Source organism: Prunus mume, linkage group LG3, assembly GCF_029339155.1.
Source record: "Prunus mume cultivar Tortuosa linkage group LG3, ASM2933915v1, whole genome shotgun sequence".
Lineage (NCBI taxonomy): Eukaryota > Viridiplantae > Streptophyta > Magnoliopsida > Rosales > Rosaceae > Prunus > Prunus mume.
The window spans coordinates 24,244,736-24,271,951 of NC_142700.1; the positions used below are offsets into that span (position 1 = coordinate 24,244,736).

General features: G+C 35.8%; 2 protein-coding genes across 2 annotated transcripts; one reads left to right on the forward strand and one right to left on the reverse strand.

Moving 5' to 3' along the window:
• Positions 1-9,524: 9,524 nt before the first annotated feature.
• Positions 9,525-10,385, reverse strand: LOC148919181 (uncharacterized). The gene has a single exon (XM_089048580.1). The coding sequence runs from the start codon at positions 10,340-10,342 to the stop codon at positions 9,719-9,721; it is 624 nt and encodes a 207-aa protein (XP_088904706.1). The 5' UTR covers positions 10,343-10,385; the 3' UTR covers positions 9,525-9,718.
• Positions 10,386-20,762: 10,377 nt separating this feature from the next.
• Positions 20,763-26,277, forward strand: LOC148919182 (homeobox-DDT domain protein RLT1-like). The gene is made up of 3 exons (XM_089049487.1): positions 20,763-21,022; positions 24,944-25,051; positions 25,137-26,277. Exons 1-3 carry the CDS (start codon positions 21,016-21,018, stop codon positions 25,805-25,807), a joined length of 786 nt encoding a protein of 261 aa, XP_088905613.1. The 5' UTR covers positions 20,763-21,015; the 3' UTR covers positions 25,808-26,277.
• The last annotated feature ends 939 nt before the right edge of the window (positions 26,278-27,216 follow it).

Here is a 27,216-nt window from a genome sequence, read left to right on the forward strand (position 1 = left end):
GCATTCCTTGCAGAACTCAAGAGACACTTGATCAACTTGAGCCGCATTCCTCACTCCTCACAATCCGGGTATCATTAAGACTCGTGGGGCAACTGCTAAACGCAAGCTAACTCAACCGAAGGCAACAGTTTATTCGAAGGCAACATTTTGGGTACATCTCTGGTTTAAAAACCTTTCATGGAAAATTATAATAATGCTTCTCACTCAATCCTTAAATCATGTTACCATTTCCTTTTCTACTTTCCAAGCCATTCACATTTAATCATAAACAACATTTAATAAAAGTATTTGAATTCAAATTGTATGCTTGGAAAGTAAAAACTATAAATAATTCATTCATGATCATTTAATAAAACTTTTACTGCATAAAATTCATTTATAAAACAAACATTCACTCACTGTGCATCCGAGCATCATTTAGTGGAGCCTGAGTACCTATTTAAGCGATTAAAACATTTAATTAATAAAATAGTTGAACCACAAATATTTAATCAAAACCCTGACCCCTCCTTAAAGTGTATGTGCATAACTTAAGAAAGTTCTAAGCCCATTTTCAATAATTGATAGCTTGAATGGTCCGAAAGACCCAAATTAAATATATGATTAAATTCTTATATTGGTCAACCCCTTCCCCTGTGTGGTCCACGACTTCCGATTAATAATCCGAAAGTTCCTATAGGTTCATAAAAATCCAATTAACATATCCTATGAGTTTCGTCAAGATCTGACAGTCCGAAAATATCGAACCCTAATTATGCCTAATATGTAAAAATTGGTTTTATACTCAAACGATAACAAAAAATTAATTATGGGTCTTTTTGTTCCAGCAGCTTGATGAATGGACTTGGGCTGCTGTAAGAGAAAGACAAACAAAATTCCCTTGCGTATGAGTTCAAGCACCAGGCTCCAAAAGAATTTAGAAAAGTTTGTGAACCTTAGAAAACACTTCGGGGTTTCTTTCACCAATAATTAGATGAATGTGACAAAGTGATAATACGGCTTGGCTTGAAAAGCTTGTGGCATGGGAGCTAAGCCTTCACGAGTTTAGCCACAGAGAGAGAAAGAGCATGAATTTCTAAATGAAATAAAGGCTTAAAGTAAATGGAGAGAGAGAGTAAACTAGGAGATTTTGACCGAAGAAGAGAGAGAGAGATGGGAATGGAGAGTGGGGTGTATTGAGTGAATTTCCAATTGCTTGACAAAGCTTGGTCGCACTCTGGACGATCTTTTTGGTGGGTAGAAGAAGCCTCCTTTTATAAGCACTTCGACCCCTTAATTTTATTAGACCTCCTCCTTGCTTTTCACTCACTTTCTTCCATTTACTCTTATTTGGTGAAATTCCCCTGCCCAGCACGCATGGGTAACAAGCCTTTTGGGGTTCCAAGATTTTTACACAGCTGGACCTCTCCATGTGGGTGAGGCGCCATTCGCTTTTCTTCTTGGTTTCCTTATTAGAGCTCGCAAAGGAAAGGAGAATTGATAGAGCTTTTGCCTAATGGGTATTCCTCCCACACGTACGAATTCTCTTTGATTTTTTACGATGGCTTCACGTTGACTCTGCTATGAAGCTTTTGCAAGGGCTGAACATAAGGCTAGATATTTTATTAGGTATTGGGCTAGGCTTTTCCTAAGGTATTGGGTCACTGGCCTCTTGTTTCCAATAGTCAGCTAAGTCTTTCATGGTTTTGTCAAGCTGCTGGAAGTAGCTTATTTGCTCTTCTTTTGACAAGATGTTGTGTGCCTTAGTTGGTGAGAGGCCCTCCTAAACGTTGCAGACCACTACTTATTTTCTTAAGTTGCTAGGTCACGTTTTCTTTCTCTATTGCTTACCCATGTGCTTGAGCCCAAGAAATGGGCTTGAGTTTTGGCGCTCCCAAGCAACCCAAAACTTCCATCCCTTGAACCCACAATGGGCCTCGTGAGGGCTTGTACCCATCCATACCACAACCTTCTCAGCAAGCCCCAAATTTTACGTGGCTTGGGCACACTTGATCATGTAGCGTGGCTTGGTATTTATAGTAGTGATCCTTTTGCCCTGTCATTGCATGTATATTTGGCATGTTTGAACTCCAGGGTATGGCAATAGGTTGTGATCGAGCTAAATAGTATCTTAATAGGTCGGTGAACGTGGGCTTACAGTGACAGGACCTGACCCAAATTCTGCTTTGGAATCTACGCCAAATCCTGTGCATGTCTGACACTTAGCAGGTGCTAAACACACTTGACCAAATTGCCCTTCTATCAAAAACCAAATTTTACCTCAAGTTTGACTTCTGTCAAAAATTCGTCAGAATCTCCCCTGTAAATACTTGATTCTCAAAAAATTTACACCTGTCTGAAAAACAATTTATAACCACAACCATTCAGCATGCATCAAGTTTGAATTCAAACAATCAAGTCTCAAATCTTTACGGCCTTAAGCCCCTTTAAAACAAATAAATCATTTTGCCAAAACTTAAACTAGTCCCACTGTTAAAACACTTAGAAAACTCAATTAAATCCCATTCTATACTCGTACAGAAATCACACATGCGTATTTATATTTATATAACAATTCTCCTATTTGCATAAATCACCACATCAGTTTAAGGCATTGAAAATAAGATTTCTCGTCCACCTAGGTGTACCCATCATATATCTATAAATTCCTCAATTTTCCATTTAATTCCCACATTATACCATCAATTCCTCGTGCCACAGCTTGCGCCACGTCCTCGCAAGTCTCGGTAACACAAAGTTGACCCGAGCCGCAATCCTCGTAGGATTCAAGGGACATTTAGTCACCCTGATCCGCATTCCTCGCTCCGCAAGGTTTGGATATCCCTAAGACTCGTGGGGCAACTGTCAAACGCGCTAACATAACCGAAGGCAACAATTTATTCCGAAGGCAACATGGGTACCTATAGTGGTTTAAAAACATTTCCTGGAAATTATAAAACTATTTCTCATCCATCCTTAAATCCTGTTGCCATTATTCTTCCCACTTTCCAAGCCATTCTCAATTTAAATATAAATATAATATAATAAAAGTATTTGAGATCAAATAATTATGCTTTGAAAGTAATAACCATAAATAAATCATTCAAACTCAATCGATGAAACTTTGTTTGCATAAAATTCATTTATAAAACAAAAGTCCACTGCTTGGTCTCGTGGCTACACCTAGTAATTCTAGGTTGCCTACGTACTCTTACTAAGGGATCAAGCCTTATGTAGTTCTTTCCCTTTGTTTTATTGACAAGTTAAGTATTCAACTATTACGTTTACCACCTGTTTTGCAACATGAAATGTGAAAGGAAATTGAAAATAAGAAAATAATGAGAGGAGAATAACTTTTAAATTGGAAAAGAAACACAAGGAGAAAAAAAGAACATGCATATAAAATCAAATAACAACATAGTAGAATAAAACTTCACTTAAGAAAATATACATAAATTATATAAAATCCTTAAAACTTAGAAACTCTTAATCCTTATCTCTTAAGATACAATCTCAAGTTTTAATTTATAACATCTCAAAACTTAAATACTCTCCACCTAGGCGTACCCCATTTGTGATCCATCAATTTCATTATTACCACAATTTAAGGGGGTTGCTCGGTAATCAAATTTTTACCCAAACCGCAAACCAACCGACTATATACTGTATGGTGATTTTTGAAACCGCAAACCGACCGCTTTTTGCTGTCGGTTACCGTGAATTAACGATTTAAAACCGTAAGTTCTTTTTGTATCATAAAAATCCAATCTTCCACATTTTAGGCCTAATTTTGATGCTTCTTTTGAAGCCTTTTGATTTCAAGCATACTTTAACCCAAAAATATAAATTCACAACCTAAATAAATAAATTCACAACCTCAACTTCTCAAGCATATATAAATTCACAACCTCCTCAACTTCTCAAGGATTCACAACCTAAAGAAAATTAAAGTTACAATTTCAAGTATTCCAATTAAAGTTAAACTTCTCAAGCATTCATAACCAAACTTCTCAAGCATTCCAATTCCAAATCCTTTAAAGTTACAAACGAAAAGGAAAATGCAATGCAAAATGAATTAAAGTTACAACCCAAAGGAAAAATCCAATTCAAAGTTAATTAATGTTACAAACTAAAAGGAAAATGCAATGCACTAATGTTACAAATTAAAGTTACAAACTCAATTGAAACGACTCGACCCAAATTCCACTTTAAAATCCGGGCCGAACTCGCTTTAAAATCGACACCTAGTGATCGTAGGTAAAATACCAAAATACCGCAAACAAGAAACATAAACCCTAAGCCCTAACTCGTGGTTGTCGATAACTGAGGGTGCCTCGTACCCTTATGAGGGATCAAGCCACACGTAGTTCTTTCCTTTGTTCCTGATCTGTAACTGGTTTGTTTACTAAAACTCGCTCTAGGGCTGACATTTCTGGAGTATCTGAGACTCCGTTTTACGATTCATCAAATTCTATACGATCTTCAAATTATCTAGATCAACATACTGGAACATGATTACGATCCAACGGTTCAAACCTGTTGAACCAAGGAATCACCCACTAGGCGAGATCCGTTCGGGGTTCAAATGTTATCCGAATTGATATCCGTGAATTCCACGAGCTCGTGAACAAAGGATCACATTGGGACAAATGCACTCCTACACTGCCTCCACGCTGCCGCCACACGCCACCGGCAATATGGTTGCCCGGCGATAACGCGCCGCAGAAAAATCTCAAAATCTCGGCTCAAGACTCCTACCCTAGGTAAAACACCCTATTTGGAACCACTTTTGTTCTTGGATCTACCCCAAAACTGCCCGGAAGGCCGTAGCAATGTGCTCGTTGAAACCTAACTTAAAAATCGAACGATTTATGCTTGAAATCTCTGAAATTCTACCCAACCAGTAGCTAGAGCATGGAAAATAGCTAGAAAATCATACCTCCCTCGTCCGACTTGGTGGCCGGAGGTGTCCGAACGAGCCCGTGAAATTCCATAAAATCGCCCAAACCGCCTGCTTCGTAGGTTTCGCCGCACGACTACGGATCGAGGTCGGGATGGGCTCGAGACTGAAAGAGGGGAGTGAGGTGGTTTGTTTGGCACTGGTCTTGCTCAATTTGGTGGTCGGAGCTGAGAGAAACCCTCTCCTAAAGTCGGCTGGTCGAACTGGAGGAGGAGGAAGAAACTTTTAAAACTGAAGTTTGAAGTATTTACTGCTATGCCATGAACTTTTAATCGTAACTCCTTCGTTACAACTCCGATTTGAGTCCACTACATGTCTACGGACTCTTTTCGTCACGCTCTATGCAACGGTGCAACTGAAATCCCCAAATTCCTTCCCGGTCAAAAAGTCAACTTTTAAACTAATAAAATATTCTAGGGGTATAATGGTCTTTTAATGGAATAAATAAGTAATTAAATATTAATTAAGGACCGGGTTGTTACATCAAGTGTTGGTGGTGGTGAGTGTATTTGAAGGACCCCGTTGTCTTGTTTGAGCACCAATGCTATCTACAAAATGCAATTTTTTAAAAAATAGCTTTTGTGGTATCTGTAAGTTTTGAAAATCACCGAATCGCAACCGCAAATGTGGTTCGGTTCTTCATACCGCAAATGAGATTCAATTTCCAGTGATTGCGGTTCCATTGAGATAAATTGTCGGTTGATTTTTGCGGTTTTTCGGTCTAAAATGCCACCCCTAGTGAATTCCAATGTTAATCCGTCAATTCCATTAATACCGTCAATTCTAATATTAATCAACACTTGTTTACGTATAAATTCCATATAATACTATATTTCACTATTAAAACAATATGCTTTCATAGATAACTGATATCGCTCACTCATATACTTAATAAAAATCATAATAATAATAGATAAATAACAATATAAACTTCAAACATTATAATAACACCCAAGAATACCATAAAACACCATAACATAAACTCGTAATCCAAACATAATCAGAACAGTTCATAAACAGTTAAACCTTTTTACACAATCGTTGTAGCACTACTCGAAGGACAATACTATCTCAGAAGACTCACGGTCAACCGAGGGTCAAACTTCCTACACTGGGTCAAACAGGCCGTGGGGCCCACAACTCCATTTTTCCGATCTGAAAGTTCCCATAAGTTCAACCAAATTTACTAACCATGCCCGACAAGTTTAATTTCAATCGAGCAGTCGGATCACTCACGATCGGACGGTTACCATTTAATGCAAACTTTAAATTATTGAATCGGAACATCCAGGACTCCGATTCACGATCCGCGAATTCCTACATGATCCTAGGAATGCCTAGATCAACATATATTAAATTAGAGTCGATCCAACGGCTTGAACCTATCAAACTTGGATAACGCCTAATATGCGATATTCGATCGACGATCAAACAATATCCAAACCACAAGGAAAAACTTATTTCTACATGATCAGAACCTAGAGTGGAGCAACTTTTGTTCTTGGATCTACCCCAAAAAGTCGACAGAAGTGGCCGAAATCGGAGGCCCAAAATTGGCCAAACTCCCATCACTTATTTGATTTGCTAAATGCAGAAATTTCTCAAAACTAATACAACTAGTAGTAAGAACAGCTAGAGAGGTTGAAAAACCATACATGGATTGTCCGAAACGGTGGCCGGAGAAGCTCAAACGAGCTTTGAAAATTTTCTGCAAAATCTGGTTTTTGCAGATTCCATAGCCTCGGGCTGGGTTGGGGCGACAACGGGTAGGAAAAGTCTGGGAAGGAGCAGCGCTCAAATGGGACCATCCTGGCCCGAGTGGCGGCTTTAGGAGGTGGACGACGGTAAAACCGCTGCTGCTATGCTTCGAGGGGGAAGGCTATGAGCAGGAGAGAGAGAGAGAGAGAGAGAGAGAGAGAGGAAAATAAAAAACTGACTTTTGCGAAATTATGATTTTGCCCCTCTACGTATTTTGGTTGTATCTTCCTCAATACAACTCGGATTCGAGCCCACTATGTGTCTACGGACTCATCTCGATGTGCTCTACGCAATGGTACAATTGAAATTCTTAAATTCCTTCCCAATCAAAAAGTCAACTTTTAAACTATTAAAATATTAAGGGGGTAAAATTGTCTTTTACTTAAATAAATTAATAAATAAAAATTTATTTAAGATCGGTTTGTTAAATACAGAGCCGGTACATTTTTTACTAGCTCATTTTTGACCCTTTTGCTTGGCGGGTTTGCGTGTTTGCTTGGCATGGCATGCGACCCATGATTTATACGGGTGTATGTGACAAATTCTCGTACACCCTAGTTGGATTTCTTTCTCGCTTAAATATTGCGCTGGGCTAAAATTAAACTTGGGCCCAGCCTTGAATTTTTTGGGCCTTAACACATACCACAATGCTTGGGACGACCTAGGAATAATTTTAGGCTAAAAAGTACGCAGGTGGCCCTGGCCTACGATGGGTGCGTTGAGTAATTTCCGGTGATCGGAAAATATCAAAATCTCCTGCCAATACCTATGCCAAGAAGTACATTAAATGGAGTGTTTTTAAGCACATTAAATGGAGTGTTTTTAACTCTTGTACCCCAGCCAAAAAGTGGCCAGAAACAATCAAATTCAGGACCAAACAGTCGGAGCATATGGGTGTTTAAATCAAACTTCCAAATCACAAAATTGATCGAAACTACCTACAATAACGGATAGAGCACTTTGAGAGGATGAAAAACCATACCTCACTCGTCAAAATTGGTAGCTGGAGTTGCCTGAAAACAGGAGAGAAAACCGCCAAACTTCCTCGCTTCAAGTCGCTTTAACCCTCGATTTTGAGCTGCAAAACTAGTGGGTTGGGTAGAGGATGAAGAGAGGAGAAGAAAGAGTGTAAGATTGGGTCATGAGGTGGCCGAAAACTGTGGCAAATGGCCGGCAAAAATCCGGCCAAATGGAGGTGCGAATGGGAGAGAGAATGGAGAATTGAGAAAGAGAAAGGGAATAATCCAATTCAATTTGATCAACATTTTTTTTTTACTTTCCTTTTTTAGACTTTTTCTCTTTCGTTACAACTCAGAATTGAGCATGCGGTATACCCACGAAATCATATCGATGAGCCTGGTGCAACAGTGCAGCTCAATTCCCCAAATCCTTTCCTGAAACAAAAAGTCAATTTTAAACCCATTAAAACACCATCGGGGTGAAATTATATTTTACTTGAATAATTTAAGAATTGAATATTAATTTAGGAACATGATATCACGTCATTCAATAAATAGTTTGGTACGAGGATGTTCTCAATTAATTTTAAGGTTCTTTTAATAGTACCCTTGATTAATTGGGATGCATAAATACAGTTCCGCTCACCTTAAAACGTAAAACTGAGGTCCCCGACATAATTAGTTAGTTTAAATTTCACCTGTGCCTATTTTACTTGAACAATCTTAACTAGCCTCTCCACACGCTGCTCGCCTGTAAGAGGTTTTTTAAAAAATTTAAATTTATTTTAGAATTAAAAAGATAATAAAGAATGTTGCCATAAAAATATGATCCATTATCTGAAATTTCTTTTAATTTTAATTTTTTATATATGAAAAAGTGTGAATTTACCATATTATCATTATTTAATTAATAATTTCAATTCTTAATGTTTGCATTAACTAATGACATTTTCTAGTATTTTGAATGTTTTACCCTGCCTTTTGCTTTATATATATATAGATTATAAAAAACAAAGGAATTTAAAATTAAAATTAGGGATTCATGTTCAATCTCTCAACTTCCCCACCATCTGAACCTTGTCGGAACCTTAGTTCGTCGGCTCCAATCAACCCTACCCACCTAGAAATCCCTTCCTCTTCCCTTCTTCCCTCCCTCTTCCGTCTTCTCACCCGAAAAAAAAAACAAAACAAAAAACCATCACACTTTCAAAATCTAAAATCAAACCAAGAAGCTGCATGACCCCTAGCTAGGAAGATGCAAAGCAACCTCGTATTTTGTATATCTTAAAAAAAAAATCAAAAACAAATCAACATGTACAGTAGTTATAAAGGCTTTGTGGCACCATTGTTGGCCACAGAGGTCCAGCCACGCTGGCGACTGCGAACTCCCAAACCCCACGCCCAAGCTACACCCCCACACCGCCACCCACCCATCATAGCAATTGCTCCCCCAACTCACCCATCACCGCACTCATCCCCCCACCCCAAACAACATTGATGGATCTCACTCCCTGAACTCCTTTTCTCTACCCATCTCTCTCCAATTTCAAAAACCAAAAAATTGAAAGAAAAAAAAAACTTCGAATATTGTTTGCATCTTCGTTTTTTGTTTTTAAATTAGAATAATTGGGGTTTGTTTTGGTAAAATAGGGAGCATGAGTGCGGGTTTAAATTATCAATTATATGGGTCATTTGATTAAGGCTTGTGAGGACCTCATTTTTAGGTCCTTAGGTGAGCGGGACTGTATTCATGCATCCTCAAACCTTCATATTCATAACCAGAGATTGGTTATGTCCAAGAAATTAAGGAATACGAACTAAATTACAATAAATTTTTAGTTAGGGGTAGATAATTTAAAGATGATTAATTATATACAACTAAGAAAGCAATTTTAATTTCCTATTATATAATCAACTTTTTACAACTCATGAATGAATCAGGAAACAGGAATGAAGAAAACACAATACGTACAATTAGCAAATCTCTGTCTTCATATGCTACTAGCTCGTAGAAAATTAACCAATTAACTTCGTCACTAAATTAATGAAAGAGATTGAACAATTACATGACTTCACTCTCTTTCTGTTTCCATTCCAGCCCTATGAATTTGCATGGTGAAAACCTAACCTTGTATTCAGAAATGGTATCAAGCTTAGGCGACCACAATTGCTCTTTAGACCCAACAAGCTGTTCATAGTGCTTTTGCAACTCAGGCGTGCTACAAAGAAAACTATTGCTAGGGCTAGTAACAGTTTCCTTATTATTAGCTCTTGTAATTAGCCTTGTTATGAAGTCTGGCACAACCTTGATCAAGACCTTCCCGTTCGAACCCTTTATGTACTCGAACGGGGACTCTCCGAAATTAATCGGAGCCTTCTTGTTGGGGCTTGAGGACGAGCCTAAGGCGGCGAGCGAGGAGGCCGAGAGGACCCTGCATGCGAAGCAATCAAGGGGGAGAACAAAGTAGGTCTGTCCATGAATGAGCTCATCGTCTATGGCTAACGCCGGGACAGGGTGGCCGATGAAGAAAGAGTCCGCATGGCAAACCATTTGGTCTGGAAACTCGAACATGATCTCTCCAGCTATGTGCTTTCCTCTGAGGAGTCTTGTGGTTCCTTCTGAAAATATAACTTTTACAGCTAAGTTTGTTTTCTGTTGAAAACACGGAGACACTGCATTTCCCATTCTGAGAGAGAGAGAGAGAGAGAGAGAGAGAGTTAGGATTATTAGTTGGCTTTTAGGTAAGGGACGAAGGGAGAGGGTTATTATATACAAGAGAAGGGATGAAATTGACTTGGAGAAAGTCTTGGTTTGTTTTCCTTTAAGATTTGAAGGGGTCGGTGGTCAGTTATGCTGGCTTTGACAATCTCTCTCTCTCTCTCGTGATGTGGTACGGCTTTAACCACTCTTAGATATGTGATTACTACTTCTTTTTAACGTCATCTTAAGCATCATATTATGCAGTTACCCTAAATTCTATTAATCAAGTCGCAAAAATAAGTTGCAAGGCAAAAAAATGAATATGATGCCTTTATATAAATCAAATATATTATGTAGGTTGAATTGAGGATCTCTTAAATAAATTTGTGGGGCGCTGTTGTATATGCCCATTATATTTTGTGATTTAATAATTCAAACCGTTAATTTTTCAGTTATCATCTCTATAAAATGTCAATCAAATTAGAAAATTTTTATTCAATTAAAAGGTAGAGATCTTAGTATTTTCTTAAACTATTATGTCAGTCTACTTATTTTATTACAATTAGATGGGTTTACAATTTGTATAATTTGTTTCAAGCATGATTTATGAACAAAAATTTGAAAATAGACATTTCATATTATTGAAATATAATAGTGTACTTCACATGACTTTTTTAGTATAGCGTAGTGTAAATCACAGGCGAATGATTTCTCACACACACTACAACTATGATTGAGTTAACCCGAGACTCGATTTGAAGTAGAGGTGTAAACGGGGACTGCCCAGCACGGAGCCCAACCCATTTAAATGAGACACGCACGATAGCACGAATATTAATGGATGCAGCTTTCGCAGATTTAAAACTGGGCCGGGCCAGATCAAAAATGAGGTCCAATGGATCGAGCTTATGCACGCTTAAGACGCACTAGCTCAAGCGGCCCAAGACGCCCACTTAACATTTTTTTCTTTCTCAAAAGTCAAAATGCAATAATTTGACATCTAATGTCATTATTTATATGTTTTTTTTAATCATAAATATATATTTGATGTCTTTCATTTTAGGGAAATTACTTGAGTCCTTAATTAATTAAACATATCAACTACAAATTAATTAAACAACATTGGACTTGATATCTAATCAGTACATATGACATATATGCTTCTCTTACAATCAAAGCAAGACATTATTTCACATATAAAATAATAAGTTGTTTAAAGATGAAAAGTTGAAGTGGACTTTGTAGAGTTTGACACTTTTTGCCCTCCGCCATTTCATATTGTTTGGGTGTTTGATTGATTAATGTTTTCAAATAGTTTATCATTTCTTGCCTCTAATTATATATTTAATGTTTATAATTTGAATTATCTAGTGAAAAAAGGGGGTTTTACTAAAACGCCCAAAATGGGGGCTGAAATTATAAAAAAAACCCAACACCTAAAATACTTTATAAACACACTCAAAATCCATCATTACACACACTCAAAACCCATTTATAAACACACCAAAAAAATATACAATTGTTGATTTTAGAGTTGATTTTGGGTGTGTTTCTATGTTTAAATAGTGTTTGGGTTTTTTTATAAATACATGTCTAGGATTGGGTTTATTTATAAATTTGTAAAAAAATGAAGTGAAAAAAATTCAAATTAAATGGATTGGTTCTTGGGCCCGAGTATGGCACGAGCACGGGCACGGGCATGTACGATCCGCCTGAGCCGCTTCAATATGGACATGGGCTTTGGGCTGCGGGATCAATGATTTTACTAAATGGGCTGGACGGCACGACCCGAGCAATTAAATGGGCCTGCCCACACCTAAAACGTTAAAAGACGAAGTTTAATGGGATGGCGGCCCAAAACGGCCCGTTTGACACCTCTATTTGTAAGTCAAGGTCTTTTTTATACTTTACGCTTCATCATTTCTTTGCTAGATTCTTTCCTTGATTGTTAACTAGGGGTGGCATTTTAAACCAAAAAACGGAAAAACCACAAAAACCAACCAACAATTTACCGCAATGAAACCTCAATCACGGTAAACCGAACCGCATTTGTTGTATTAAGAACCGAACTGCATTTGCGGTTGTGGTTATGGTATTTGATTTTCAAAACTTGCGGTTACCGCAAACCGCGAAGTATAGCCGCACGGATGATAAGGTTGAATTCTACAAGGAAATGAAACATATGACAACTTGTAAGTAATTAGTTTATTTATGCTAATGTTATTTATGCTTCTTCTTATAATAAAATGTACTAAACTATATTGTTTTATTTGTAGACAACATTGGTGCTCAAACAACACAACGGGGTTCTTCAAATCCACTCACCACCAACGCTTGAGTTTGTAACTTTAGTTTGTAACATTGGTGCATTGCATTTTCCTTTTAGTTTGTAACTTTAATTAACTTTGAATTAGATTTTTCTTTTTGGTTGTAACTTTAATTCATTTTGCTTTGCATTTTCCTTTTGGTTTATAACTTTAAAGGATTTAGAATTAGAATGCTTGAGAAGTTTAACTTTGATTGGAATGCTTGGAATTGTAACTTTAATTTTCTTAGGTTGTGAATGCTTGAGAAGTTGAGGAGATTGTGAATTTATATATGTTTGAGAAATTGAGGTTGTGTATTTATTTATTTATTTAGGTTGTGAATTTATATTTTTGTGAATGCTTGAGAACTTGCGGCTTTAAACCGCAAAACGCAGCTGTTTCGTTTCAAAATCACCAAACCGAAATAGTCGGTCGGTTTGCGGTTTAAGTAAAAATTCGCAGTTACCGAACCGCAACCACCCCTATTGTTAACCATGGAATGATGGAAATGATCAACTTCTAATTATATTAATTACATGCCACTTGAGAAAAGTTAATTAATTATATAAACAATTAGTTGCAAGTTCATCAAAGAACGGCCACACGCTTGAAATGAAAACCCAGCCCATATCATATATATATATATGATCAGCGGCAGACGATGTTGATGGTTTCAAGTCATGCTCTGACTCCCATTATTAATTGGAAACTACACGCAATGCAGACTTATTATTATTACCCAAACTCAAAGGCATTGCCTCTGAACTAAACTTTATCAATGCCGTAGGTCCATCCCATTGCATTGCATGCATTTAATTACCTCATTTTATTATAGCAACTTGCCTTGGCCCCGGATTCAAAGTCTAGCTAGCTAGGGTTTGTCTTAATCACCGTCTTCCCAAGTCGAGCTTATAGAGTTGAACAGGCAAAATAAGCTGACCCTTTGACCGATCTTCATGACTTATACCCTCAAATTATTTTATTGAAAGCATGATTAATGTAGAATATATAACTACGTATTCCGATACAAGCGATAGAGATGGAGATTCAAACACAAATCTCAAATGTGGACATAACTGTTCTTAATCATCTAAATTACAAGCCCCATTTAAATGGTTCGTCACATAAATATAAATGTAAAAAACGTAACTACGTACGTATATGTTTGAATGGTGTTTTCTAATGCATACCTTTTCCGTGTTATAGCAGCAAACAGAATAGCACATATATTATTTGATTAAAAAAAAAAAAGAATAGTACATAATTTAAAACCAAAAAGGTTGGCCTTGAATTAATAAGCCTGTGGCTTTTGGCTTAATTTGTAAATCATTTGGCAGATTTGATGTTGATGCAATGAACCACATGTTAATTAAACGTCATTGCTAACTGCTTTGGAGTGGTTAATTCTTTGTTTTCCCACTGCTCTCCCAGTGAGTTATTATTGACTTTTATTTACGAATACGTATCGAACCCAAAAAAAAAGAAAGTAATAAGAAAAAGACAGATTAGGGTACATGATAAAGTGTTCGTGTTGACTAGAAAATAGACACGTCATTTTCATGTTTTCATATTAAAATAATAAGGCACAACTTAATGTTTTAATTTTTTAAAAAACTAAGTACGTGTTGAAGATTTAAGAGAAGATCGGATATGAAATAATGGCCCCTTTTCTCTTGTGGATGCGTTCATATGTGCCCATTTTAATAGCGACAGTATCAATATTATATTTGATTATAATCGTGGACCACTAGGGTTTCCATTAATATGTACATACTTGACCTTTTATCTGATTCTGACATGGACGAAAATGCCCTTTGACTTCCCAAAATGAATGTCTGTACACTATATATTTGGTAGTTTTGAGATTGAAATATAAATTAATGATACATACAACTAATCTAAGGATTTCAATTTTTATTATTATTATTATTTATAACTTGATCACGTTTTCAAGCATGAAGAAAATATGGAGAATTTTAAAATTGAAATGGTATGGGAACTAAACTTCCAGCCACTATCCTCCGCAGATCAACTCAATCATTCATTGTTATCAACAACAATTGTAATTAATGTCATGGGACACAACTAGACCCATTTTCTCTTTTATAATTCTAAATTGAAAAACTAAAATAAACCCAAAAGAAAAGTAATTGACAATTAACTGTTTTCATATCAATTTTTTTTAACAAAAATTTACAAAATGGGAACATGGTCCTATTTTCATACAACATAACTAGACACATTTTCTCTTTCTTAATTTTACAAAAAAAAAAACTTAAAAAAAAACAAAAAAAAACCAATTGACGTGCGCCAAAGGCTAGTTGTGGATAACGACAAAAAAGAACGAAGGAAAAATCAACTAAGCACACATAAGTCTTCTCTTTTGACTCTACCACAGCAACAAAAAACTTACTTGTAACGGGGATAACATTGTTTTACTATCCCAATAACATAATGATGAAGTGAAAAGTTATCCTACGTATTATTGTATTATTGACCAGAGATAGCAAAAGTGCTCCCGTTGCATGAGTTCAGAGGCGGACCTACAGAGGCGCAAGGAGGAGCAGTTGCACCTCCCCTTGCCGTAAATCCTGTGAAAAGGCTGGATTATGCACCTCTGCTGGTCCCAAGGTTCTGCATCTGAGGTGTGTTGCAGGGGGTTTCAAAACGAGGAAGATGATTTGGGCTTTCTGTTTTCAATTTTTTGCAGCGCAAACGACGTCGTCTTTGTTATCCTCCAGCTCAAAAGGTGTTTAATGAAACGGGGAGTATTGATTGATGCAATTTTGACTTTCGGCAAATTACCACTTTAACCATCTTATTATCCTCTAGCTCAAAAAACGTTTTAATTATCCCATAATCAATTAACTATGTGAGCAAATTAGGATTCCCTTCCATCTAGAAAACCCACAACCCAAATCTCTCGAAGATTTCTTCAGTGCAAATTTAAGTGCTTATGGGTTAGTCTTGAAGATATATTTTATGAGGTAATATTTCTTGTGGCTTTTACAGGTTATTATTTCTCACTTTTATATTTTGGGATTGCTTATGCTGCTTAGATGAATAAGTACGTATATCTAATTACATTATACTCATTATTATGGGTCAATATTAATTAGTAAATTTATAAATTTTTCTTGTCAAAACAATTGATGCCTCAAAAAACATACTCCTCACTGTTTAAAATTTTAGCTAGCGCCTGCTATGTATTCAACTAAATGTCTCAAAGAGGTTTCCATGTTTTGTTTGTACTGTTATTTTTTTCATCAATTATGAGTGACATTAGTATTGTTTAAATTCTAAAGATAATAGTTGTCTAAATTTTGTTTTCAAATTTTTAGTCTTTTAAAAATTGCCCATTCTCTGAAAATTTTCTGAGTCCGCCATTGCATGAGTTTCTCTCACAAACACTCGTAATTAAATAGATCTACAATAGACGCTATTCTTAGATTTTGGTCATATATATATTTTTAGAACAAGTGATAGTCTAAATTACAAGGTAGAGGGGGTTAACATACACACAACCAAGACATTTTATCTGATTCTGACATGGACGAAAATGCCCTTTGACTTCCCAAAATGAATGTCTGTACACTATATATTTGGTGGTTTTGAGATTGAAATATAAATTAATGATACATACAACTAATCTAAGGATTTCAATTTTTTATTTATTTATTTATTATTATTATTAATTATAACCTGATCACGTTTTCAAGCATGAAAAAAATAAAATAATGGGAACTTCCAACCGCTATCCTCCTAAGAATTTTAAAATTGAAATGATGGGAACTTCCAACCGCTATCCTCCTAGGATCAACTCAATCATTCATTGTTATCAACAATAATTGTAATTAATGTCATGGGTCACAACTAGACCCATTTTCTCTTTTATAATTCTAAATTGAAAAACTAAAATAAACCCAAAAGAATAATAATTGGCAATTAACAGTTTTCATACCAATTTTTTTTGAACAAAAATTTACAAAAAACAAAAGGGGAACATGGTCCTATTTTCATACAACGTAACTAGACACATTTTCTCTTTCTTAATTTTACAATAAAAAAACCAAAAAGAATGAAAAAAAAAAACCAATTGACGTGTGCCAAAGGCTAGTTGTGGATAACAACAAAAAAGAACAAAGGAAAAATCAACTAAGCATACATAAGTCTTCTCTTTTGACTCTACCACAACAACAAAAACTTTCAGAATAGGATAACACCATTTTCATATTTGGTCAATAACATAATGACAAGTAAAAAAGTTATCCTACGTATTATTATGTTATTAACCAGAGATAGCAAAAAGTGCTCCCGTTGCATGAGTTTCTCCCACAAACACTCGTAATTAAATAGATCATTAATAGGGACGCTCATTCTTAGATTTTGGTCATATATATTTTTTTAGAATGCGATATAGTCTAAATTATAGGGAGAGGGGGTTAACATACACACAACAAAGACATTTGGTATGCAAGTTAAGACCCCTTTTCACTTGGTTAGACCCCATTGGTTCAGTCATAGTTTGGATAATGCATATTTTATAAAGTGAATTTTTTTAATAAATAAAAAAAGAAAAAAAATTTAGGTCCCTTAATAAAAAGTAGTCATTTATAAAAATTAAAAAGATTTGCAAATTGAGCCAAAATTTTAGACTTAACCCCTTCAGGTATCAAAATTTGACTAAAGTTGCAGATTTGGTATTTAAAAAATAGCTGTTTTTAATGAAGGTTAGGTTTTTGCTAATTTGATTTCATACCAAGAAAATATGACATAATTATACATCTAAGGGAAAACTGGTTGTTAAAGTTATTTTTAATCATATTATCAATGATCCATCCGAAATTGAAAGAAATCTCAAGTTCAACGCTTTCCTTCTTAATTAATTAGAAGAAAACAATTAGCTCTAATTGCGGAACCAAACCAAGCACCTCATGCATTTCACATGCTCTAGGCTTAGACTCAATGGCAGATCCAGGAATTCTCTAGGGAAGAGGCAATATTCGAATGAGGGTTTAAATTTTTTTATAACTATAACGGTATAAAATTAAAACATATATATTAGGATCTTATGTCTATGACTAATTGACTATAGTCTATATGTTATTTCTATTAATATGAATAAAATGCATATAACAAAGGACGGATCCATGCTTGTGCTAGAGTGGGCTTTAGCCCAGTGTTGACTTTGAAGAGAGACAAATTAGGCTTAGTTGTTTAAGCTCAATTCAGAAAAATTAAATAATAGCCCACCACTTTTTCTAGAAAGCATCCCATATCTATGCCCAAATACTTTAATACTTCAATTACTAATTTTTTTTTTCTCTCTCTCTCTTCTCTGGTTTATTCAACTTTTGATTTGGCTCTAATAATGCTTATAACAATATAAAACAAAAATATATATTATTAAAAAACTAGAAGATAAAAAAAACAAGAGATATAAAAAAAAATTGAACTTTGAAGTTATTTATTTTTAAATTTTATTGTTTGCCAATAATTTGAATTTTATTAATATACTTTATTTAATTTAAGTAAAAAGACAATCGTTCCCCTGAACTAGGGGTGGACATCTCATCACAAAAATCGTGTACCGACCATACCGTATTGACAATTTGGTTTGGTTTGGTTTATTTTTATTTTTTACTCTTCCAATATGATATGTGCCGAAATATTTGTTTAAAGATCAGGTAACACTATCCCTAACCGGACTCGTACCAAACCCGAACTAATGTATGTGTATATATAAAACACACATACCTATATACATAAGAAGTATACAAATGCCTATACTAATGATATATATCTATATATATACATATACATATATATATATGTGTGTGTGTTAGAATATAAGCCTATAATTAATACTACTATTTTGCATTTGTCATGGTGCTATATTCTATGTTTTTAGAAAAGAAAAAAAAAGGATTATTATCCCTAATAAAGAAGGGATCCTTGAGTTGGAGTTTTTCAATTAGCATTAGTAATAAATATTTTTATTCTAAAGAATTTTTGTTAAATGGTACTATTGGCCTACCGAATTAATCCAAATAGAATAAGCGGTTAATCGATCTAAAAGGTTAAAGCTTCTAATGATTGGTTAATGGAAGAGAAATTGGTATACTGAAGATTTTGGTTTGGTTAAGGGCCTTTCCATCCATGAGCCTAGCCCAAGGCTAGGGGGAAAAAAAAAATTGTGTTCAGTGAGAGCCCAGCCCGAGGTGTGGGACCCACTAACTCTGCCGTCTGGCAGCTTCTGCCCGAGGTCCAAAACTCGTCTTGACGAAGGCCACAGCAAGCTCAATATCGCACCTGCTGCCAAGATCGCCACAAGATCTCACCGATTTGATTTTTTCCCTGTAGCCACGTGGGTCATTTGGGCTCTCCGATCCGATTTTTCCTCCAATCCAACTAAGCCAATTTTTTGCAATAAAATATCAAAATTGAAATTTTTTTAAAAATACCCAAAAATTAATGAATTTTTTCTATAAATACCAGCCAATTTTTTTAAATTTATTTGAAATTTGAAAAAAATTTTATCCGATTATGAGATATGAATAGTATTGACATGTAGGAACTAAAATCTAATCCTAAAATATTATCCAAATTAATTATTGAGGTAAAAATTGTGAATAAAACAAAAAAGAATAATCTTGCCTAGCAAGGCAAGGTGGAAACACAAAATTTTGATTTGCAAGGGCAACCATTATTCACGTGAATAGTAGCTACTCTAGCTCCCCCCTTGCTTGCCATGGCTAAGGGCAAATGAGTGGAGTTGCTCTAAAAGAAGAGCCCTCTACCGCTCAAAACCGATCCGCACTTAGTGGGTGGCACAGACGATTGAAATTGTGATGGCCACCGATACCGAAATTTGAATCGGTATGGTAAGACTGTATTATGGTTTGCCATTTGCAATTGCACTAGACTGCAAATCGTATCAGAGGTATCGTACCATTTCGGTACCAAAATGATACAACTAAAAAATGAACTAATTCAATATTCAACACCAAAATAAGTGATGCCTAAGTTACAAATTCAAAGATTCATCATATTCAATATCCATCAACATTTTCAATATTCAATATCCATTAACATATTCAATATCCAAATCCTAATCAACATATTCAATATCCATTAACATATTCAATGTCCAAATCAACCAAATCAATATTTATCCATCAACATATTCATCAAATCCAAATGGTTAAACTCATGCATTATGGCTGCACTAAAAGAGTTAAACTTATGCCTTATGGCTTACAAAAATACAAACACAATCCAAACATAAATGACAAAAGCGTTTGAGAAATTGAAAGGTAATCGAGAGAATGAAAAAAATTATATTTCAATAGAGACTATTCAGATGCAGTATTGACTGTGATCAAAATCTTGATACCGCTCCATACCATACTCGATTAGTATGCATGCATCAACATCTATCTGCACTAAATGAAACGTGACTGAAATCCAGACAGACGCTATGAGTGCACTGCTCGTATTTTGTTTAAAATGCCCACCTCTAGTGCTTAGGTCTACCATGAATTGTTAAGTTGACTTAACTCCTGTTAGATTTAGGGGGTGTGATTGTAATAAATGAACCTGTGTGGTCTGACTGTAATTATGTCAAATCTCAAGGGCTCTAAGTGAAATTCACCCTTGTTTTTATTGTTATCTTGGGTTGTGTGTTTCTTCGGTTGTACTGTACCCTTGTGCTTTCTTGGTTGGTCTTTTGACCTCGTTGTCTGTTCTTTGGGCTTTGACCTATTTTTGGTTAATAAATTCATTAATTAGCAAATTAAAAGAAAATCAAATTAGAGTACCAAAGTTGTTTCCCCAAGTTTTATTTGATATGGATAATGCATAATTAATTTGGATCTTGCTTGTAATATTTTCGACCTAAAGAAAACCTAAAATATTACCTATATCAAAATTTTGAGAATCATTTTGATGCTTGTAATATATAACATTAGTTTTTTTTAATAAAGAAAATGAATAAATTTTTTATTTTATTTTGTCAATATTGTTAAATTATAAGATAAATGTTTATTTGAAATTTTACTAAAATACGGTGGTATTTGGGGGCATTTCAAGGAAGGCCAAATTGTAAAAGTTAATTTGGATGAAGAAGCCAAACCAAACGAAGGAAAACAGAGAAGAAACAAAATGCCCCGTCTTTGAACCTTTCCTTTCTCTCTCCATAAAATTTAATTGGGTGCAAACAAAAACATGCAGACTCAATTGTGCAGTCCTTTACTTCAATCAATCTGCCCAAACAGGTCCAATGGGTTTCGAGTTTTAGACACATAGAAATCAAAAACTCACAACGCAAGAGAATCACCGGAAACTCACACCATGGAAGGTATTGTTGTTTTCCTCTCTGTCTAAGATCGTTTTTGAGATATGGGTTTTCTATTTTCTGATTGATTTATGTGAATTTTTGCATTGCATTGTTTGTTTGTATCTGGGATTATCCTGTATGCATAGAGAATTTGTTCTAATGGTGAAGATGTTATCTAGGTTTTATTTGTTGGCTTCTTGGTTACTGAGAAACTTACAAAAGGAAAATGGAGTTTTCATCATGTTGTTTTCTGTTTCCTACTGTATAACAGTACCAATACTAGTCGAGTCTATTGAGAAAGGAGATGGAGAAGAGTGTAATATTTCTTTTATCTGCCATTAGCCTAATATATTTTTATATAATTTCAATGCTTTAAGTTTCCTACATTTTCATATTAGACACAAGATTAGGCCTTAGGGTTTTTTCTTTCTGAATTTCGTTAGTCTATCGGCACAAAGGTGATCGTAACATCATTAATCACCAAGATATGGAAATCTTAGGAAAGGCTTAAATTTTGTAGAGATGATGCCCTTAATATATTTTTTGGGAGTTTTGTTCGACTTTATCGATTCTTCTGTAAATGCTATGGTTAATAGTGTAAGGTGTTGTCCTTGTTTGAGTATCAAATGTTCTGGTGTTTGATTAACAAACCTTAAGTAATTAGATTTCTATGATTGAATTGGAAAATTTGTTTCCAAACAAGAAAGTTTACATAAAAAAAAAGGGAGTAACTGGTTAGTTGGTAGATTAATATATGGAAAAGTGAGGTAAGTGCAGATGATTTCACATAAAAAGCTATCCGTTTGTAAATATTTTAATGGCATATAATATGGATAGATGGCAATATCAATTAGTTTAACTTAAGAAAAGCCTATGCTGATAAATAAATTAAAAAACCTTCAAGAAAGTTTGTGAAACAATGTTCTTTAGGTATGTTACCATGACCTACGTACATGTACAAAATTTATGTGAAATCAAGCTTGTGAAATAGGATGCTGTTAGGCATGCAGCCATGACCTGTGTGCAAACTGGATTTTACTCACTGGGGCACACTTGACTCATTGGTCAAGGCTGTGGAAGGGACTCGTGCGAAACATAAGCTTCAGTACTGTCTGTTTTAGAAATTAGAATGCCCTCCTCTAAGAGTCCCACTAGTTGATCTAGGGGATCAAGCAACTCTATTAGAATTATGCATGACCACCTTATTTGCTGAAGTTAAGGCAATCGAATGTACTTCTTTAAGACTGGAGCTGCTATATTTGTGTGTTTGGATTTTATTATGAAGAAGTATGTTGTATACTTGTTTGTATGTTTGTGAAACTTGAGTTAAATGTTTTTTAGTTCAAGAATAGCAATGCTTTCAAATGTGTTTGTGAACTTAGGCATTTTTGCTGAATGGTGTCTAGTTTTGGAAGATTTTGTTCTGAAGGTTCAGTTCAACCTGTGATCATGTAGAAGATTCCTGCAACCTAGGAAGGAAGGAATTGCATATTATTCCCACCATTTTATATTTCTCTTAGAAGGTCTTTCTTATATGTGGCGATTGTCTTATTCTTTGTTGTCTCCAATAAGAAAACAATATATAAGCATAGCCACACCTATAATAATCTTAATGAAGAAAGTTATTCATGTGAACATTATTGCAAGAATAACTTTGCAAGAGTTCTCAATTTCATATTCATAGTCTTTGGCATTGTTGAGTCACAAAGTAACAATTCTTAGCTTCTTTCTCACGCTCCCAGTTGTTTCTCACTTGGGGGAAATTTAAGTGATATAGAATTTGTAGAATTTTCACATGTGCTGAGAGGAGATATTGAGCTATTCAGGGATCTGGGGTTATCTCTTGTAAATCTTTTTTCTTTCATTGCTAAACATTCCGAAGCATCCCACCTTTGATCCTTGTAATATAAGTTGAGATATCGGGCTATTCAGGGATCTGGGGTTATCTCTTGTAAATCTTTTTTCTTTCATTGCTAAACAAAAGAATCCCACCTTTGATCCTTGTAACATAAGTTGCAAATCTTTGGTCCCTACCAAAATGTCCAGTCACTTGCTTGTCTGGTGGCACATGGTAACATTAACACATGTGATATGCTTCAAAAGAGCAGGAAATACTCTTCATTATCTCCTCATTGGTGTGTGCTGAGAAAAACTCCCCCTAACATCCCAAATCTGGAGTAGACTAATCCTGGCTTTTGTTTTGGAATGGGTAGGAATTGATACTCTTTTCCATATGAATTCTTTCTGGGTGCTTTGGTAGCAAAGGAATAGCAGAATCCTTGATAATAGAGAGGAAAATTTGGCTCCACTGTGGGACATAATTCTCTATCATGCTTCCCTGTGGGCTTCCTTGTCTAAGAAATTTAAGGATGCCTCTTTAGTAGGATTCATCTGGATTGGGCTGCTTTTTTGGACTACGTGTGTTAATTTGTTTTGTAAAGACTGGGGCATGTTTTATTTTTTTTTATTTAGTGGGTGGTTGTGCTCTTGATGGACTTCTTGTCCATCATGCTTTATACTTCTCTTTTCTATCTTTAATCATTAATATCTGATAATATTAATGGATGCAAAATAAGCATGAATCTGATAATATCTGCTGATATAGAGATCACTCGGTGGTGGGGATGCCATAAAATTCTGTAATTATTTTCCAAGGAGGGATACAAACAAGAGGAGTGTATATGTTATCTGTGTCACTGAGTATTTACCCGACATGTTGAATTTGTTTTCATGAAGGTGCCGTCTTGCTTCTTGGTAAAATCTTCGCACAGAATCCTACCTTCACAGGGCATTTTATTTAGAGCTGGAAGGGGAAGATGATTGGAGAGAGCTAGCCCCCATTCTATTTCCCATAGTTTGATTATGGTAGTCAGGGATATTGAAAATCTAGTTGAAGTTGAGAAACTATTTGTTATAACGAGTTAAATGTTGAAAATTAGAATCATTCCCTGATCTCGGTTATTTTGCACGATTGCTGGTGGGAAGATTAAGCATAGGTGGTAGTGGATCATATGTGGAAGTCATCATCGGTCACTTTTTAGGTCATTTATGCTACAAAGAGGATGGCGACTTTCCATGTGAAGGATTTGTTAAATTTGATTGAGGCTATGGTGGGGAGCGTGAGTGTACTCGGTTTCTCATCTTTAATTTGTTGTTGACATTTTTTCTCCTCAACAATTGAGGAGGAGAGATGTGGTAACTTGGTACATAATAAAGATTTTTTCAGGTTAGTCTTGGGTTTAAAGTCAAACTTGTCCAAGAGTGTGCTGGTAGGAATCAATGTTGAGGAATGACTCTTGGTGTTCTTATCCCAGGGAGTGGGTTGTGAGATAGGTGAGTGGCCTTTGAACTGTTTGAGACTTCGTGGACTACTCCATGTATCGTTTTGGTTTCGGTGTAAATATTTTTGCATGCTTGCTGGTGGGATTCAAAAGCGATTGTCAGAGGTTCAAGCCGATGTCCTCGGAGAGACCTTTCTCAAGGCTTTGGTGTTTAATCTTCTATTTTGGGAGAATGGGGAGAGGATCTGTTTTTAGAGATAAATGGGTTGGGGATCTCCTATGTGTGCCTGTCGTTCCTTTTTCAATAGAGTTCTTGTTTCATATATAAAAAATTGGGAACCATGAGGAAAGTGTCGTTGGTGCTCCATTCATATTAAGTGGAGATGCCAATGAATTAGAAAGGGATGTTTTCGAAGAGTAGAAGTAAAGGATTTGAAGGAACACAGTATGTATTCTTAACAGAATGTGTAGTCCCGACATAGAAATGGTGAAGGATTCTTGTGACTGAACTCGAGTAATATGGAGGAGGTTATGTTGAGTCTTATATTCATACCTGGAAGCTGATTGGGTATTAAATATGTTCTGATAGATGTATATTATCCTGTCATTGATTTCATTTTGTGACTAATATATCCTCTTTCACTATTTGGTTGATTTTTAGAATCAAATGAGCTGCATTCTGAGGAGAATAAAACTTCCCAAGATAATAATAAGAAAAGAAAGCTGAAGACACCAGCCCAGCTTATGGCTTTAGAGAAATTTTATAATGGTAAGGATTCTTGTCTTGGCATATCTTTTGTCTTGCTCAGTTTTGAGTCATCAAATTTCTCAAAGGAAAATTCTTCTTTTTCCAGAACATAAATACCCTACAGAGGAAATGAAATCACAAGTTGCGGAGCAGTTAGGATTGTCAGAAAAGCAGATATCTGGATGGTTTTGCCACAGAAGGTTAAAAGACAAAAGATTGTCAAGAGATGAAACTTGTGCTAATGGACGGCAAGATCGTTCAAGTGGTGTTATTCAGGATCGAGCTAGTGGACTTGGGCAAGACTCATGTGGCAGCACTAAACATGGAGATCATAGGTATGTTGATCCAAGGGAGGTTGAAAGTCGAAGGCTTTCTGGGCATGATTTCCCAGCTGCAGATATTACCCGTGAGTATAGGAGTCACTATACCGAAAGAGTTGGTGGCATGGATAATACATCTTCAGAAAGTAGCTCGTCTTTACAAGATAGGTTCTTTACTCAAAATGAGGATCCGTATGATGTGGAAACTTCTAGATACCTAGCCCATAATGGAGTCTTTTCACCCATAAATCCCAGGGGCACAGAGAACATGGCATATAAGCCCGCAGGGTATTTGAAAGTGAAAGGTGAAGCAGAAAATGCTGCTATTACAGCTGTTAAGAGGCAACTTGGGAGACATTATCAGGAGGATGGTCCCCCGTTAGGTGTAGAATTTGATTTGCTTCCTCCTGGTGCATTTGAATCCCCGATTATGGATTCAGTCCATGGTATGTCATAATATAGTTTCTGTCATAAGAACAAATTTCATATTCCATGAAGTTAGTATTCTGAGAACAGAAAGCTTGATTACCCTTTTTTTAGATCTTTTTACTCAGCTTGTATTGATGCTCTCATATTATTAATTATATTTCTTTGGGTCAGCATCGTACAAATAGATTGTGAGGTATGCTTATGTACAGGAGATGATTCTCTTTTTGGCTCAAGAAGAGAACTGAACAAACTGTGAGAGAGTGTAAATGTTGCATTGAGAGAGGACACGATGATGGTTTATGAGAGAAAATGTGTAGTGATTGGTGTGTAGTTGTTATTTTTGTTATCTGCTTTGTGCATAGGTGATGCAAATATTATCATTTTGTGTATAACCAGTGAAACAAGATTTTTAAGGTGTTTGACATTTTATTGTATTATTTTACAGTTTCATGAAGAATATGCAAGTTGTTCTGTATGGAAGGCAGATGTTTATATTTACCTGATTCTACTGGCACAGGGCTTTGTCCAGTGAAGTAGCATAAACTTAGAAATCTTGAACTTCATTGTAGAGCCTATAATTTAATCTAATGTTTTATAATATAGCTCCTGAAGATAAATTTACTTAAACTTATGCTTTGAAGCAGTGTTAAAATTTACTAGCTAGGCTTTTGAAACATTGAAATAACATAAACTAGCCCTCTCACAAGTGGTTGAGTTTGCTTTCCGATTTTTTGTCTTCTATTTATTTATTTTTTTCTAACACTTTTTTATCACATGGGTAGTTGGAGGAAAGTGGAGTAATTGTCAGATTAAGTGGACTTTTACTGGCAGTGTGAGTTAGAGGTAGTTTTGTAAGATTCACATCAAAAGACAAGAAAACTGTCCTAATAAGATAAGGCTATAATTTGTTTCTTCAAGGCTGTGTTTTCATGGTAGGTTGTGGAGTTAGGGTCAGATTTTGGGAGGATGACTGGAGCCGGGGTCGGTGTTTTGAAAGAGGTGTTTCCAAGACTTTTCAATTTGTCCAGGAAGCAAAACCACAATATTTCCTCTTTTACGGGCTCGGATGGGTTCCCTCTCAGCTGGGATTTTGGTTTCAGGAGGAATCTCAATGAATTGGAGATAGCGGAGGCGGCTAGATTGTTGGATTTATTGGAGGGTGTGAGGTTGATCACTTCCAGATTGGATAAGAGAAGATGGAAGCTTGACCCCTCCGGTCTATTCTCCTGTCATTCTCTCTGTTCTCATATTCAGAATAGTGGTGAGGGGGAGATCTTCTCCCCGTACACTCAAATTTGGAAGGCCAAGACTGCGCCGAAAGTTAAGATCTTTGTGTGGCAAGCGGTGTTAGGAAAACTAAATACAGGTGATACACTACAGAGATGCTACCCCTATTTGTGCCTTAGCCCTCACTGGTGTTCTATGTAATAGGCAGGG